General features: G+C 43.8%; 5 protein-coding genes across 7 annotated transcripts; 2 read left to right on the forward strand and 3 right to left on the reverse strand.

The window, feature by feature from the left end:
• Positions 1 to 997: 997 nt before the first annotated feature.
• On the reverse strand, positions 998 to 3,165 carry LOC122614011 (tyrosine-protein kinase-like otk). Its single transcript, XM_043788463.1, has 3 exons — positions 2,767 to 3,165; positions 2,205 to 2,698; positions 998 to 1,955 (listed from the first exon to the last, which is right to left on the reverse strand). The coding sequence occupies exons 1-3, from the start codon at positions 2,834 to 2,836 to the stop codon at positions 1,221 to 1,223; spliced, it is 1,299 nt and encodes a 432-aa protein (XP_043644398.1). The 5' UTR covers positions 2,837 to 3,165; the 3' UTR covers positions 998 to 1,220.
• A 433-nt stretch (positions 3,166 to 3,598) lies between these two features.
• LOC122613489 (metallophosphoesterase 1) lies at positions 3,599 to 5,665 on the reverse strand. Of its 3 annotated transcripts, XM_043787689.1 has the most exons (6): positions 5,513 to 5,655; positions 5,198 to 5,451; positions 5,018 to 5,133; positions 4,695 to 4,957; positions 4,061 to 4,541; positions 3,599 to 4,000 (listed from the first exon to the last, which is right to left on the reverse strand). In XM_043787689.1, exons 2-6 carry the CDS (start codon positions 5,221 to 5,223, stop codon positions 3,813 to 3,815), a joined length of 1,074 nt encoding a protein of 357 aa, XP_043643624.1. In that variant the 5' UTR covers positions 5,224 to 5,451; positions 5,513 to 5,655; the 3' UTR covers positions 3,599 to 3,812. The 3 variants fall into 3 exon arrangements, with proteins under 3 accessions (XP_043643624.1, XP_043643625.1, XP_043643623.1); XM_043787690.1 differs by having other exon boundaries at positions 5,018 to 5,127; positions 5,198 to 5,665; XM_043787688.1 differs by having other exon boundaries at positions 5,198 to 5,665.
• A 365-nt stretch (positions 5,666 to 6,030) lies between these two features.
• LOC122612319 (sister chromatid cohesion protein PDS5 homolog B) lies at positions 6,031 to 11,566 on the forward strand. Its single transcript, XM_043785844.1, has 14 exons — positions 6,031 to 6,294; positions 6,611 to 6,713; positions 6,772 to 7,157; positions 7,221 to 7,428; positions 7,487 to 7,655; positions 7,719 to 8,460; positions 8,519 to 8,782; positions 8,842 to 8,935; positions 8,995 to 9,840; positions 9,905 to 10,041; positions 10,103 to 10,182; positions 10,244 to 10,509; positions 10,583 to 10,873; positions 10,937 to 11,566. Exons 2-14 carry the CDS (start codon positions 6,633 to 6,635, stop codon positions 11,027 to 11,029), a joined length of 3,657 nt encoding a protein of 1,218 aa, XP_043641779.1. The 5' UTR covers positions 6,031 to 6,294; positions 6,611 to 6,632; the 3' UTR covers positions 11,030 to 11,566.
• A 394-nt stretch (positions 11,567 to 11,960) lies between these two features.
• On the forward strand, positions 11,961 to 14,260 carry LOC122613537 (ADP-ribosylation factor-like protein 6-interacting protein 6). Its single transcript, XM_043787751.1, has 3 exons — positions 11,961 to 12,447; positions 13,480 to 13,702; positions 13,769 to 14,260. The coding sequence occupies exons 1-3, from the start codon at positions 12,150 to 12,152 to the stop codon at positions 13,869 to 13,871; spliced, it is 624 nt and encodes a 207-aa protein (XP_043643686.1). The 5' UTR covers positions 11,961 to 12,149; the 3' UTR covers positions 13,872 to 14,260.
• On the reverse strand, positions 14,229 to 15,377 carry LOC122613536. Its single transcript, XM_043787750.1, has 4 exons — positions 15,365 to 15,377; positions 14,888 to 15,301; positions 14,443 to 14,571; positions 14,229 to 14,386 (listed from the first exon to the last, which is right to left on the reverse strand). The coding sequence occupies exons 1-4, from the start codon at positions 15,375 to 15,377 to the stop codon at positions 14,232 to 14,234; spliced, it is 711 nt and encodes a 236-aa protein (XP_043643685.1). The 3' UTR covers positions 14,229 to 14,231.
• Positions 15,378 to 15,390: the final 13 nt, after the last annotated feature.

The following is a 15,390-nucleotide window of genomic DNA, read 5'->3' on the forward strand; positions in this document are numbered from 1 at the left end:
TAGGTGCACCGTACATATAGAGAGGTTGGGGTGCTGCATAGGATACCACACCACACCACACCATACCATACCATACCATACCATAGTGAGGCATTCTGTTTGATGGGCTGGTGGAAAGGCAGGCAGGGGTGGTCGTAGTCGCAGTCGCAGTTGCAGTCGCAGTCGTTTAATTGCACTTGCCGCTTACTTTTTTATCTGGTGCCTGGTGGCGGAGTAACCTGCGCATGTGTAGTTGCCTTTGGATATCGCCTTTGATGTGCGCTGTTTATTTGAGCGCTATAAAAAGCCGTAAAATATGCATAAAGCACACTGGCAATTGCGATTGCGATTGAAGCCCCGAACAGGCAGCAATATGCCAATGGACATGGAAATGAAGCGATTAAGTGCAGACGCTGGCAATTGCAGAGAAATTGTCCCTGGAAATGCGGGAACTTCACTACAAGATGGGTGCCCGGATGAGTAATGGTTCCACAGGCGCGTGATGTGATGACTACCTCATGGGATGGCATGGAACCAACTAATATAATGATCAACGCAAAATTTCGTAATCAAGGATACCTTTTACATTTACCAGTCGCAAATAAAAGACGGCCTATCTAATATACTGATTATATATACACACAATTCCCGATGAACTGACATTTCCATCAAGAAACTTTCATTGTTTTAATTAAACGGGCGAAGAAACGCCAGAATGTCGAGCTATTTTACGACTTTTTATCGGGGGTTGGTTGCCTTTATGAATGTGCAGCAAAGTTGTACGTCATAAAAAGCGCATAAAAAGCCATGGAACACTCATCCGGGTTCCATGGGCTTTACGGCCGTGCCAAGTGGGTTCCGAATTTACGACGGAGGAGCGGAGGAAGTTTACGAGCCCCGCACAACGCCTGCCCGCCGCAAAAAAGGAGATTGAAACGATTGCGCTATAAAATGGGGCTCTATGAGAGCCATAAAATATTTATTCTACTAAAAAATAACTGTACATGGGATATATACACACAGACACTCATGCATAAATACATATAATATATATATAAATACATATATATATAGATATATGAACTAGATAAATATAAATACAAATAGATTTCTGGGGGTTTCACAAGTTCCTTTTTGATTCTCAACAACAGAACGGAGTAACTTTCGAGGGGCATGTCTAGCATGTTTACCGAGATCATGGAAAGTGGCTGGAAAGTCACTCCGCAGGAGGAGTCCACTCCTCACACAATATCGTCGGCCACCTGCGACTCCTGCTCCAGGATCGTGCTCTCCCTCAGCTTGCTCTTCAGGTTCTTGCTGGAGTTGGCCTCCGTCAGGCAGGGCTCGTTTTCGTGGTGGTCGTGCTCCTGGCCATCGGTGGGCCCATTGGCATGGCCATCTTCCAGCTGGACCTTGCCCAGGTGACGACGGTAGCGGTACCACACCTTTAGGCCCAGCACCAGCACAAAGTACAGGAAGGCCAGGCAAATAATCACAATGATGATCCGCGTCACAATCGAATTGGACGCGGATTTACTTGACTTCACCACCAGGAGGACGTCCTCTCGCTTCAATCCCGCACTACTGCCAATGGTGCAGCCGTAACGCCCCTCATCCTCTGGTCGAACATTGCGTATCTCCAGAGTTCCGTTCTCCATCAGGGAAAACCGTTCCGTATCCGTGTTGTTCTCGTTCAAGTAGGTGAGATCCTTGTCCCATTGAATCGTGGGCTTTGGTTCCCCGATCGCCTGACAGTGGATCACGGCAGTTCCACCCTCCGCCACCTCGATGGGTCCCTCCGGCGGAACACTGAACTTTGGAGCCACCACCACATTGATGGACACGGTGGCTGTGATTTGGCCCTGGCTGTTGGAGGCGATGCAGGTGTACTGACCCCGCTGCTCATTGCTGACCTGGCTGAAAATCAGCGTGCCATTCTGGTCGGTTACGTTTGCAGGGAGAGGTAGCTGGGTTTCCTGGAAGGAATAAATTGTGTTGGTTTAACATGGAGAGTTCATAAGTTGATAACACTTAAGGCTACAAGTACTTAGGAAAACTGCCTAGCATTTAATGTAAAATAAGTTTCTATCTTCAAAAAGGTTCATTTTTGGAATTCAAATAGTAATATATTCTTAAGAACGATAAAAATACTTATTTTTCAAATACACAGATTTAATAAAATTTTAATTTTATTCGAACATTCAAACAAATAAAGAAATGCTTACCCTCATCCATTTGACTTGCGGAGCAGGCGTTCCCTGTGCCTTGCAGTGCACCTTACTGAGAGATCCCAACTCCAAGTTCTTGGAGGTTGGCTGTGGCACGAACTTCAGTTGCTCAATAACCATGAGCACCCCACTACTGGAGCTGGCAGCCACGGAACCGTCGATGACCAACTGGCACTGATACTGACCGGCATCGCTGGCCAGAACGCTGTTGAATTGCAGGGAGCCAGTGTCCTTGCTCAGGGCTAGTCGGGAATCCTCCCGCAACATAGTTTCCAACTGGGGTTCGCTGGTGGTGCTGTCCATCCTGCCCAGCTCCACTTGACGCAGCGTTTTGCTATCCTTCCGCCAGCGCAGGATGACGCTGTTCTTCTGAAGATACCCATCCGGCAGTTGGTAGTCACAGGGCAATTGCAAGGAACTTTGTTCCTTGATGGTAATCGAGGATTGAGGACCCCTTGAGATGGTCACATCCTCAAATGATGACGGCGCGGCTGAGGGGCAGATAGTGGAGGAGTTATAAAAATGAGAAAAGATGAGTCAGTCGGCCGACTTAACTCACCGTAAGAGCAGAAGATCAGGCAGAAGAATCCCAGGCCGCAGCCCAACAATCGTCTTCCGTTCAGACCCATTTCGAGGTAAAGAATTCTTTTGATTTCACTTCGTACTTCCTTCGCTTCTTTCGCACAAAACCGGTGTGTGCTCTTCTTTTCTTCTTGTTTATTTGCCGATTTTTGAAGGAATTCCGTTTGCCTTCGTTGGTTTCAGTTTCAGTTTCTGTTTCGGATTCGGATTCGGTTTTCCCCTTGCTTCACTTCACTTCACTTCATTTACTCCGCCCGGAGTGGAGAGCATTTGGTTTATGGTTATTTTTATGTTACGCACACGCGTCACGCTTTATTATCCTGCCGCAGAAGCAGAGCCCGGGGATCTTGCGAGCGATTCGGTTTCAGGGAGACCCACTGATGGTGTCGCTATCTCAGTGGCAGGGCACAACCTTCCGCGTTCGGTTTCGGAACTCTACTGACGCCGCATCGGGCCAATTTACCGCTGGCAGCCGGCGCACGGTTCGCACATGCGCCCTGGACTGCACCCAGTATTTCCCGGTATTTCTCGACGGATGAGAGCGACATTGCTGGAACTACCTTTTCAGACCTACTACATTTTGCTGTTGCTGTCGATGAAATAAGTAGTATCCGTTTAGAGGTGCGCTTCCATAATACTAATTATTATAAATAGAATAATCCCTATAAACTAGAGAGTGATAAAGTTTTTTTATTGAAAGACATTTGTTTATTTTAGAATTTTATTTATTAAATTTAACAGCTCTTGTATTTGTATGAACCAATATGAAATTTTATTCGAACAGCTAAGGCCTAATTAAATAAATAAGTTTTTAATTTTTAAATAAGGTTAGGATGGAGGACACCGGTTACATATTTTTACTTATTGGAAAACAAATTTAGCACTTTGGACTATAATTAACATTAATATTTTATACTATTCGAATATATGCTACTTGTCTATAAATTTTTCCATTTTGAGTTGTATATTCGAGCAATTCTTGAGAATCTTGGGCTTATTGTCCATGACGAGTGGAAGTGCAGTCTAAAATTGCGGTATAGTCGAGACGCGGTTATAGAGCGTCTGCCTTTTGGCCACGCGGAAGGGGCAACGAGTCATCATTTTAAAGACAACGAAACCGCAGACTACAAAAAGTCCCCAAAATACATAGGTGAAGAGCAGGACAAAGCGATTTGGCTGCCACAGCACCGTATAGCTCAGATTGTAGTTTTCTAAAATCAAAAGCAAAGTCAATACTTTCGTGGAAAATATAACACTTATTACGAACTCACCCAAAACGGCGTAGCCCAATCCGATCTTGGACTTTCCCATACGATACGAGCAAGTGGGCACCATTATCTCCAGATAGCTGTGCTCCTGCTCTTTGAGGGCCTTTAAGTCAAAGTGCCTCACGGCGTTTTCATAAAAGTTGATCACCTTGGTGGAGGGGTAAATAAATATTCTGGATTCGTGCCAGTGTCCTGAGAAAATGATATGTGGATCCAAGTCACTAATGATCGCTCTTAACAGGGGTCCTCCGCCAATAAGCAGCGGGGCATGGGAGACGCCAATTCTTAGGCGATCTGCATTGTTATCCCTATCGGGATTACTGAAATCCAGCAGCATGCGGTTTATCTTGAAGAAACGTAATCGATTGTCATAGTCAAAGAGGTCTTCGCTCATGAATTCGTTCTCAAAGCGTCTTTGGTTCGAGTTGGATATGTAGTCGCCATTCTCGCCGCCTATATCATTGTCCCCAGGCACATGGACGCGCTGAAAAAAGGCAGAGATCATGCGGAACTGTTAGGTTTAAAGGGGTCAATCCCATTTGCAAAGTTCTATAATCGTTTTTGGGGAAACTTTAAATAGAAATTATTATAGGTGAAGCATACGAAAAGGGGAAAAGATGCTTGTAGTTCTCCTTACTTTTTTGTAGTTTTTGTTTTGATAAATGCGTTTGAACCGCTGAACGTACTGTTTGTACTCCTGACCTGTGGCTATATTCCCTTCGTCCAACAGGTCGCCCAGGAACACTATGATGTGAGGCTGTGTAAAGGCCAGAGCTCGCTCGAAAGTCTTGGCCAGATATCTATCCGAATCGTACCTGGCCAAAGGACTGTGCGACGATCGATCGTAGGAGTTACCCAGGATCTGGGGATCAGCAACGAGCAGCAGGCGTGTGCAATTATCTACATGTAAGTGGGAAAAAAGGTTTATTGTTTCGATTCAAAAAGTGCATTCCAGCTTACCTAGTTTGCAATCGATTGGCTGCCAACTGGACTGGGCCATGTAGTAAACTATAAACTCGTTGAAGAAGACCAGCAGCAACGTAAGAGCCACAAAGCCACGGCACACTAATCTGTTTCTTTCGGGGATTACGGAAGGATTAAATAGTTTGGTCAACCAGAGTAACGCCTATTTTGACCCACCTATTGACGACGCGCAAGGAAGCCATAATCCCGGCTATGCCGCATCGGTTGGAATTGCTTGATTAATACTTTCGGTTGTCCTCTGGCAAATGCAACTGGCTTACATTGCGTCTATATATAATCTATATTTATATACGCACTGCCCATGCAATATTTACGTAAGAATGCTCATATTTTCGGGAATGTGGAGCTGCTGCAACGGACGGCGCACATCTGACCAGAACCGGCCCGCATCGCCGGTTTCAGGGCACACGCTTAATTGGATTAGAAAGCAAAACATCTAGAACGGCCGGAACGTTGTGTTGCGCCCATTACCACTCTCCTCCTTTGATTCGCCAATGCGCGCCATCGGCTTTTGAACGCGGGCAATTCCGTTACGGCGTTTGCCGGCTGCAAGTGCCAATAATTGTGCAATTATCTTTATCCTATGTTTGCACTTCCAGCGCCGCGACGGCAATGTGGCAACGCCACAGCTGTTTGCCAAACACAACAAACAAATGTGGAGGTGGGTGCGTGATTAGGACTTACTGCATAGAATTAAATAAATTCGTGGACAAATTAGGTGGTTCGTTAAAACACACATTAAGGATGAAACGCAAAACAAAATTCATAAGAGTAGGAGTTTTGAAATGGTGTTCTTAAGTTAAAAGTACAATGAAATAAGATTTTATTATATCTATAAATACATCTTAAAAATAATTATTTTTCCGATTGTATTTCGATTATATATCCGATTTCGTGACACGACTTCTTCTGTTCTCATCGCTAGACCCAACAACACGTCACGGCAAATCAGCTGAAATGCAATCAAGAAATAATCGGTGTATAATCTGGGCACACTTACTCACAACATCTGGCAACGCTTCGTGCGTGGATTAATGGCGTGCCACTCCAACTAAATGCTCTTCGGTTTTTGCTTATTTTTAACAACATACGCGCCGCAAAAGACTTTTTAACCGAACATGTGTAAATAGCTGGACAGGATCAATCCCATCCAGAGTGCAGTGATTCGTAGGAGGCGCGCGCTTAGCGGTCATCGAAAGCAGGGGCTCGCAAAATTGCAAAAAAATTGTGCCGCTTCCTGCCCGTTGTGAAAAGTAAGATTGCAAGTGCCAAAAACTGCGCCGCCGTTTAGCATAAAACATTGGGTAACTGCAGGGGGTGAGGCGCTACAATTTGGGCGCTCTCTATTTGTCGTTTGCGAAATAGAAATAACCAAACAATATTGGCCATTGTGTGTGCGTGTGCTGGTGCCACTGTGTGTGCGTGCGTGTTTGGGGCTTCGTGCTTGTGTGTGCGTGATGCCACCCTCCTCCACTTTTTCAATGTTATTTTGAGGGTCGCTTACGTTGTTGTTGCTGTCGCGCGGAATTGTTGCACCTGCCACTGAATCCTTGAAATCCTGGCTTGCAGGTAGCTCCCATTGGTGGTGAGGATGGCGGACATAGTGTACCCCACCGGATGCCGGCCGCTGGTCGAGGATTTGGGCACAGACGAGCTGATAAGGCGCCTCAAGGTGAGTCCTGCTGGTTCCCTTAACAAAACTCTTTATTGAGAAAAATTATGTTTCACAGACCCTCGCCAATGTCCTGCAGACCATGGACCAGGACGACAATCTCTACCAGCAATACATACCATTGGCTCTACATCTGCTGGACGACTTCTTCATACAACATTCTTCCCGTGATGTCCAGCTCTTAATCGCGTGCTGCGTAGCGGATGTCCTGCGGGTTTATGCGCCCGAAGCACCCTACAAAGAGCAAGATCAAATCAAAACTATTTTTAAGTTTTTCATCAAGCAACTGCACGGTCTAAAGGATCCGCGCGATCCCTCTTTTAAGCGTTACTTTTATCTGCTGGAGAATCTTGCTTTTGTCAAGTCTTTTAACATGTGCTTCGAACTGGAGGACTGCCAGGACATCTTCCAAGACCTTTTTAGTACCATATTCAAGATTGTCAAGTAAGTCGAGCTCTTTCTTTATCCTTGGAACTCTATATACTCACGTGTTATATAATTTTTCAGTGACCAGCATAGTGTCAAGGTTACTAACTTTTTCCTAGATGTGCTAAGCCCTTTGATCACAGAAGCCGATAATCTGTCGGTGGAATTGTTGGATCTCATTCTAATTAACATTGTAGAGCCGTATAAATCGAACAACAAGTTTGCCTGCCAACTAACAGAACAACTGCTCACCAAAACGGGCGATGCTCTTGAGTCTACCATCAAAATGGTAATATTTCGTTGCTCTTTAATGCTCCATGTTATTCAAGCTAATCTCTGATCTACAGTTCTTTAACCGTGCTCTGGTCATGGATAAGCCAAACACAAAACTGTCCATTACAAACAAAATCTATGATATCATTTACGAGCTTAACCGCATCAATGCAGACTTGCTGTGTTCAGTGCTGCCGCAACTGGAGAACAAACTGCTGTCTACAGACGATGCTGAGAGGCTAAGTGAGTAATTTCTTAGCACTTACATTTATTCGCATATTGATGAACCTATTTTCGTTGCTACAGAGGCCACCACTCTTCTGTCTCGTATGTTTTCCGAAAAGGACTCGCAACTAGCAAAAAAGTACCCAAACCTGTTGAAAATCTTCTTTGGGCGCTTCTGCGACATCACCGAACCAGTTCGCATCAAGTGTGTTCAGTCGTCCATGCACTTCCTGCTCAATCATCCAAGTCTTCAGACCGATATCACCGACAAATTGCGGCTTAGAAATCACGATCTGGACGAAGTGGTGCGCCACGAAGTGGTAATGGCTATTGTGGAAACAGCTAAGCGCGACTTCACCCTCGTTCTCGAAGCGCCCGATCTACTAGAAATTGTGCGCGAGCGTACGCTAGATAAGAAGTACAAAATCCGCAGGGATGCGATGAATGGTCTGGCCTACATCTACAAGCGCGCAATTTGCGAACCCAACGATCTAAGCACTGGCCTTAAGGTCAGGGTTGACTGGATTAAGAACAAGATACTGCACGGATACTACAAAGTGGGCTTGGAAGACCGCCTGCTTGTGGAACGTCTACTTATCACCTGCCTGGTTCCCTATAAACTAGCTCCGGAAGAGCGCATGAAGAAGCTATACCATCTGCTTGGTGATCTCGACGCCAACGCCACCAAGGCCTTTGTCGAGCTTCAGAAAAATCAAATGAAGACACGCAATACAGTCAGTGATTGGATTAAGCTTCACCATTCTAAGGAGTTCACGCCGCGCGTGCTTAGTCAGCTCAGCGCCAAGCAGGCTAACATCGCCAAGTAGGTTCTATAAATCGATTTTCTTTAAGAAATTGTAACCAGTGATGTGTCTTTTCAGACTGCTTCCAGATCCTCTGAAAGCGGCGGAGTACCTAACCCAGTTCAGCAACAACCTGCGAAAGGATGCTCAGCTCCTACGTTGCATAAATATTGTCCTAAAACGTGATGTAAGCTGCCGGGAGTGTGCTGACACGATGGGAGTTCTTCTGAAAAAGCTTGGCGTCCACGTCCAATCGAATCTGTATTACAACACCGTTAAGATGTTGATTGAGCGCGTGGCATCAGTGATGGTAGACAAGGAATCCATTGGCGTACTTATTAGGTAAGCCGCCTGCAAGCGTCCTTTATTCCCAGACTTCAATTGTTTATCTCCTTGTTTAGCCTCATTGAACAATGCATTGAGAAAGGGTCCATGTGTGAGGAGATCGGAATTTCGGCGCAGGAAGCGGGCGAGCGCGGACTCAAGTTGTTAGCCGTGAGTGTACATATGATTGAAGTTATGATCAAGAAATCCACATTGCTTTATACTTGCAGATGCTTTCATACGTCTTCTCCGCCCACTTCTTCACCGATACCTCGCTGCGTCATTTAATTTCCCTGTTAAGTTACGAGCAGGATTATGTCGCACCACTGGTGCTTAAGACATTAACTCATCTGGGGCGCTATCAGCCACTTGTTGACGACCCCACACCGGCTATTCTCGACGAGCTGGCTCCGGTGTGCAAGGACTTCGCTCTCATTGGAACCCCCAAGCAAGCAAAGCACGCAGTGCGATGTATTTTCGTAAATAGTCAGTCGTCAGCTGCAACTGATGGAGCAACAAGTGGAGCCGGAAGTGCGTCCACAACTACCCAAACAGTGCATCCCATATTCAACGAGATCATCGAAACGCTTCGCCTAAAACTGACACCAAACTGTGAGCATCAGCGCACCAAGATTGTGACCTTGGGTCACATTGCCTACAATATGCCACAGGCCTTCCTAACGCCCATTAAGAATATGGTTGCGCGACGCATTGTCAAAGAACTGCTTATCCAGGAAGTTCCGGCGCAGCGGGACTACGATCTGCCTGAGGACAGCGACTGGTGTGCCCAAGAGAAACTACCACCGGACACTCTCTGTAAGCTGGATGCGCTCAAGGCTATGGCCCGGTGGCTTTTAGGGCTGCGTACCGACGAACACGCTGCTCAGAAAACATTCCGAATGCTAGCGGCGTTCGTTAACCAGCGTGGCGATCTGCTCGGCCAGAACCGTCTTTGCGGTGCCGAGAAATCCTGGCTACGCCTCGGGGCAGCCTGCGCCATGCTCAAGGTATGCGAGCAAAAGGGCGTAGGTGATCAGTACAGTGCTGAGCAGTACTTGCAGCTTTCCCAATTGATGGTTAGTAGACCCATTATCTTTTGCTTAGAAATTAGTCTCAATATTCATCTTCGTGTTCCCGTAGGCTGATCCGGTGCCAGAAGTTCGGGAAATCTTTGCTCGCAAGCTACACAAAGGATTGGGCAGAAGTTTGCCCAGAAACTGTTTGCCGCTGGACTTTATGGGCTTGTATGTGCTGGCAGGTCTAGAGACTGACAGAAAGTGAGTATTTCAAGCAACCATCGGATCCGTTTGTAAAAGTATTGATAATTATTTTTAACAGACTGCAAGACCTTGTGCGTCACTATGCAGAAACAGATGTAAACAAACGGCGGGAATATCTGAAGACTGTGGCTATGACATGTAGGTGTTTTACTTTTGGAATTTCATTGTCTATTTTAACCATCTAATCATATTATTCCAGCTCCCGACAGCTCAACGGAGTCTCAATCATTACACATACTACCTGACTATATGCTGGCTTTTGCCATTCCCGTGCTGGTACACGATCCCCGCTTCACGAATCATGAGGACTACGTACAGCTGCGCAAAATGGAGAAATGCCTGCGTTTCATTCTGGAGCCGCTGATGGCCAAACGCGAAACGTTTGTCCACAGCTTTTACAAGCAGCTGCTGCAGCTGATAAAGCATCGCGAGTTCAGTCTGGGCTCGGACAAGCGCGACAACTATGTATGTATTTATTATATTCCTAGGTGCCCCGTTCTTATATTTATATATATATATATTTTATTTCGCTTATCAGAAAATGTGGGCGCTCTGCGATCTTGCCATGTACATTATCGACTCCAAATTCAGTCCATTTGATGGCAACACGAGCACCTTCTCCATGCCTCTGGCTTTGCCAGAAATGTATTATAAACAGCCTGCCGCTGCGAATTTCCAAAACAATGACGTCTATATACCGCTGGACGTGTATACGTTGGGAGTCAAATCTACGAGCAAAGCTGCTACAACAGCAATGACAGCGTCGCGAGCAGCAGTGGCTCCAAAGAGACCAGCGGAACAGTCAATCATGGATGATGAGAATCCGCAGGTTAGTAAGGTGTTCGGAAAATACTAAATATAAATCTAACTCCCTTAATAAAATCGATTTCAGGAGAACAATCTGTTCGACAACATACGAGCGGCTGACACTACGGAGCCCATGGCCAAACGAACGCGCGCAGGAGCCGCTTCAGCCAAATCATAGGAGCTGGGATGGCGCAGATTGCAGGTGGAGAGAGCGCATACTTGTTAGTTTAGTTATGTTTAGTCTAGGCGCCTAAGTTAACTAAATATTTAAGACGTAGGAAAGACCACAATAGTTGTTAAACCGACACTACCTTTATCCACACCATGCAGCTCACATCTAAACCCCAAGAATTCGGATTGTTCAGTTTCGCATTCAGTATGTACAATACCAATTTTGTGAGATACACCAAAAACACAAACATCAAAAAATGTGTCGAAAAATCTGTTAACCGCACCTCTGTAAAAGTAATTATTTATCATTTAAAATGTTTTATCCTGTTCTTTTATAGTGTTTGATTTATTGATTTTACTTTTATTTTTAGACTACTGTATATCGAATAAAAAAGGAAAGTATATCGCGCATAAGTTAAAGTACGACGTAAAGTAATGAAAACGTAAACAGAGCCTTATTAAGTAATTAAAATTAACTTTTCTATGATCGCAGTTAATTTTTAGTTAATGTAACATCATCATAATACATACAATTATCTCGTTAGATTCAACAAGTATGCATTAAAAATGCATTCAAACAGAAACCCTAAGAACGTAAGAATTGAAAAGAAAACATAACAAAGATAAAAATATATTGAATACACACATTAAACCATAAAATATGTACATTAAACTATTTTTATGGTTTTTCAATTACAAATAAAAATATGATTATTATTTAAATGTTAAAATGGAAATCGAAAATGGGTTTCAGTATTTTTTTAGTTTAAATTAATCCAATTCTGTAATTTTTCAAAAGATCTGAAAATTTGATATAAAATATGTCTCTTCAATTTTAAAACGGATCATATAAGGGTTAAAGCAAATGAATTCTGATAACCAATGAACTATCGATAAGGGCCGTCGATAGTTCAGGGTGCAACATCAATTCTCCCACCACTAGTTCCAATTGCATTTTGTGCGTTGTTTTTCTTTTCGGGGGTGTGACGTTTTTATTGTTGTTTTCGTGCTATTGTGAGATAAACCAAACAATTGTCGGGTTAAATACGCACTGATAGGTGCTTCGGGGCGCAGTTCGAACACTGTAAGCCGATTCCAAACAAAGCTTGCGCCGGCAAAACATCAAAATGCAGGTGGATCCAACCGACGTCGGTTGTGACGTCACGCTTCGCCAGCATGAGAAATACAAAAGCAATGGGATTTTCTCGGCGGCAGTCAGAAGTAAAAAAATCGGGCAACCGAACGGACCGAAATACACCTCCACGCCGAAGACCTCTCATCCGAAACTTGAGCACTACGTGGGCGTAGCTGAACCCACGAAAAAGGGGCAAGTGGGCGTGGTGACCGCCCTCGATCCGCTGATCAAAAAGGTGGCCCTTCTCTTTGGGATTCTTATCATTGGCTACAAAAGCGTCATCCTAACCAGTAAGTGTGCCAAGATGGGGGCCAAATGTAAATATTGTGGCTTATTGGATTTCTATTTATTTGTATATCCCCTCGCCGGAGGTGGCGGGGGTGGAAATCCAAGGTTGCAATTGTCGGTTGCGTCGTCTTTGCTCGCTTTGTTTATATTTTCGCGTTTATAAATAGTTGAAGTTCGTGTGATCTCATAGCGGTGGTGTTTGTTCCCCCTGCATAAACCTTCCAAGCAGCGAAAAACGTCTATATAAGGAAGGCAAACTGTTTGATGCGCATTAGCCTTCTCATTTGCATACAAGCGTATTTAAAGCGTTAGAAATATCGCTGAGTGATTAGTTGCTTCATCTCTATGGCGGAATGTCATTAGTTAGTTAATTGTTAGCCCAGCGGCTATTAGTTATTCGTCTACGCTTAGCCTAACGGTATTTAGCAATAGGTTTTCGTCATGCGACACATACATACATATGTACATATGTAGATACTTGGAGGTACCGCTAGAAAGCCCAGGAAAATAACGAATTATACACTTCTGACGAATCAGCAATTTGCCGCAGGTTTTGCATTAGGGTGGCTCCAAAAAAGTACGAACAAATTTAACAAGCTTTAACCCTTTTCAATCATAAATTGGGTTAAATAAAGATACTGATACTGATTCTTAAATACTTCCAAACCTATTTCAAACATTGTCTCAAAATATTAATGCATTGTCGAAGCGAAAATAACTACAGCAATTCGAACAAATATTTGTTTCCAAACGTTAAGAGCGATCCAAATCTATAAAAAGCGCAACCTTGGTATTTATAGTTTAACGAATGGGTTTCTCTACATTTTAATGTTCTTTTTGGCTCACTTCTACTGTCCAATCGGCGAATTTCTTTCATTTCCTAATAGAGTACATTTCTGGCTAATAAATTCGAAGCACCCTATTTATAAACCCAGCATTTTGACGTGTTTATCATGCCAAGACTGATAACACTGAAATCAATAGAACAACACTCAAACTGAGATACTAACGAGTTTTGTGCGTTCTCTTTGCAGTGCCATACATCACGGGCGATTCCATCCAGGTGTTGAGCCACCAGGTGCAGAGTAGGTGGAACGAGACCTTGGTGTGGGCCACCAGGCACCAGCTGGGCTCCAGGCTGAGTCCCCTGCTGTGTGGCCTTCTCGTGGCCGCTTTCGCGTACGGAATCGTGTACTTGGACAGCGCGGTGCCCGGCGTCAATCCGCCCTCGCCCTTTTCGCCGCGTTCCAAGAAACGGTAAGCTCTGGGGGAATCACCTATCATTTGTCATTATTAACATGGAGTCTTCAATTTAACTTGCAGTTTCCGCGAGGAGAAGACCGCCTCGCTGCACTTGGGCTACTTGTGCGCCCTGTTCTGCGGATTTCTGGTCACGGTGTTCATGTACTTTGATTTGTACTCGTAGAACTGGAACCCATTTCCTTCCAATTAGTTAAATAAGTTCACCAGTATTAGAGTTTATACGCCTACTTTGGAAATTGTATTTATTGTAGTCCTTGTAACTGTGCAATGCTCCTGGAGAGAATCGTCAGGGGGCATTTGGAAGCTAACTTAGTTCCTAGGTATATCAATTATAAGTTACTTACAAACTCCATAAATTATTCATGATTTGTAAACTACAAAAGTACAAAATGAAACATTTCACTGTTGATTAGAGGCCAGGATCGAAGAGCTTAAGCTAGCATAAACCTTATGGAAAGTACACTATCGCCTGGCCTAAAAATCTCAAGAAAACTGTATATTACCATATTCTTAAAAAAATAAATTACTTGCGCACAGTGTTTTGCAATAGAATATACGATGTCACATTTTCAATGCGCATAAATTGCTGTTGCCAGTCAATGTCGCTTACCTGGGCAATCTTAAATGTCTTCAAGCGATTTTCGCCAATAAATTGGCCCACGAGATGGAAAAAGCAGCCTTTTAATAGATTAAATTTCAGTTTAGTACTTGGTTATCAGTTTACTCCATTTTACCTGGGCTCCAAGAACTCATAACGCCTTCGAAATCGTAGTAAATTCCCTGTAGGACGGGCCCCGAATCTTTGTTTCGCACGAGCAGTGTGTGCTCTCCACGTTTTCCCACAATGATCCGTAACAATTTTCCTGAAAAGTTAGGATCAATAATTCATCTTGCCTAATTGAAAGTTTTTCAGCTATAAATATATAGTAATTCAGAAAATATTGTTCTTTAGAAACGATTTACACTTTCTTATTTACATATAAAGTAACAATCAAATTTCGTTTCCAAAATCCAGTTTTGGAAAACCTTTCTTTAAAGGTTTAAAAGCTTACAAGTAGTATTCAAATTAAAGTTTATGTATAAAACAATATTGTTTTTATAATAATTTTCGTAAAATTGTTCGTTTAACAACGAAAGCTTTTTCATTTTAGGGATTAAGAATATATTGTTTAGACCCACCATAAACATTCCAAATAGCGTTAATATCCGGATACATTTTGTGGGTTTTAAGACAGAAATCCACGCGGCCGATCAAACTAATTAGGTTTCGTCCTGGTTTTAACATCGGGGAGCTTGGTAACCCTGGTGCTTCCTTTTTTACTGAGACCTCGCAACTGGATTTTTCCAGGATTTGCGGTGTTGGAACGTAGACAAATTCTTTTTTGGGCCGAATGTCCGCAGCTTCCTCAACGAAACCTTCGTACTTCAGTTTGTTATCCTTACGACACACAGTCAATTTAGTTTGCCGCAATTGGCTGCTCTTTTTGCACAAATTTTCCGCTGTTGGTAAACTGCGATTCAGTTGAGAGGCGTTTTTGGCCAGTTGACTTTTAAATTGCGCTTGGCTGTTACCCAGAGGGGTGCGGGGCTTAACTGGAAATTTTTTAATTGTTGTTAGTTTAGATTGTTTCTAAGTATTTAATTGCTGGACTTAACATTTCGCGAACATTCTTGTAGAAATC

Source organism: Drosophila teissieri, chromosome 2R (genome assembly GCF_016746235.2).
Source record: "Drosophila teissieri strain GT53w chromosome 2R, Prin_Dtei_1.1, whole genome shotgun sequence".
NCBI classification, from domain to species: Eukaryota; Metazoa; Arthropoda; class Insecta; order Diptera; family Drosophilidae; genus Drosophila; species Drosophila teissieri.

Excerpts from the sequence above, each read along its gene's own strand:
- LOC122613489 (XM_043787688.1), bottom strand. The coding sequence starts at position 5,223 with ATGGCTTCCTTGCGCGTCGTCAATAG. Across the intron at positions 5,134-5,197 it reads TCCTTGCGCGTCGTCAATAG|AAACAGATTAGTGTGCCGTG; the intron begins GTGGGTCAAAAT and ends AATCCCCGAAAG. Across the intron at positions 4,958-5,017 it reads GCCAATCGATTGCAAACTAG|ATAATTGCACACGCCTGCTG; the intron begins GTAAGCTGGAAT and ends ACTTACATGTAG.
- LOC122614011 (XM_043788463.1), bottom strand. The coding sequence starts at position 2,836 with ATGGGTCTGAACGGAAGACGATTGTTGGGCTGCGGCCTGGGATTCTTC. Across the intron at positions 2,699-2,766 it reads CCTGATCTTCTGCTCTTACG|CCGCGCCGTCATCATTTGAG; the intron begins GTGAGTTAAGTC and ends TCTGCCCCTCAG. Across the intron at positions 1,956-2,204 it reads CGCAAGTCAAATGGATGAGG|GAAACCCAGCTACCTCTCCC; the intron begins GTAAGCATTTCT and ends TATTCCTTCCAG.
- LOC122613537 (XM_043787751.1), top strand. The coding sequence starts at position 12,150 with ATGCAGGTGGATCCAACCGACGTCGGTTGTGACGTCACGCTTCGCCAG. Across the intron at positions 12,448-13,479 it reads CAAAAGCGTCATCCTAACCA|TGCCATACATCACGGGCGAT; the intron begins GTAAGTGTGCCA and ends TTCTCTTTGCAG. Across the intron at positions 13,703-13,768 it reads TCGCCGCGTTCCAAGAAACG|TTTCCGCGAGGAGAAGACCG; the intron begins GTAAGCTCTGGG and ends TTTAACTTGCAG.
- LOC122613536 (XM_043787750.1), bottom strand. Across the intron at positions 14,572-14,887 it reads CGCTATTTGGAATGTTTATG|GAAAATTGTTACGGATCATT; the intron begins GTGGGTCTAAAC and ends CTAACTTTTCAG. Across the intron at positions 14,387-14,442 it reads TATGAGTTCTTGGAGCCCAG|GCTGCTTTTTCCATCTCGTG; the intron begins GTAAAATGGAGT and ends ATCTATTAAAAG.
- LOC122612319 (XM_043785844.1), top strand. The coding sequence starts at position 6,633 with ATGGCGGACATAGTGTACCCCACCGGATGCCGGCCGCTGGTCGAGGAT. Across the intron at positions 6,714-6,771 it reads AGCTGATAAGGCGCCTCAAG|ACCCTCGCCAATGTCCTGCA; the intron begins GTGAGTCCTGCT and ends TATGTTTCACAG. Across the intron at positions 8,936-8,994 it reads GCGGACTCAAGTTGTTAGCC|ATGCTTTCATACGTCTTCTC; the intron begins GTGAGTGTACAT and ends TTATACTTGCAG.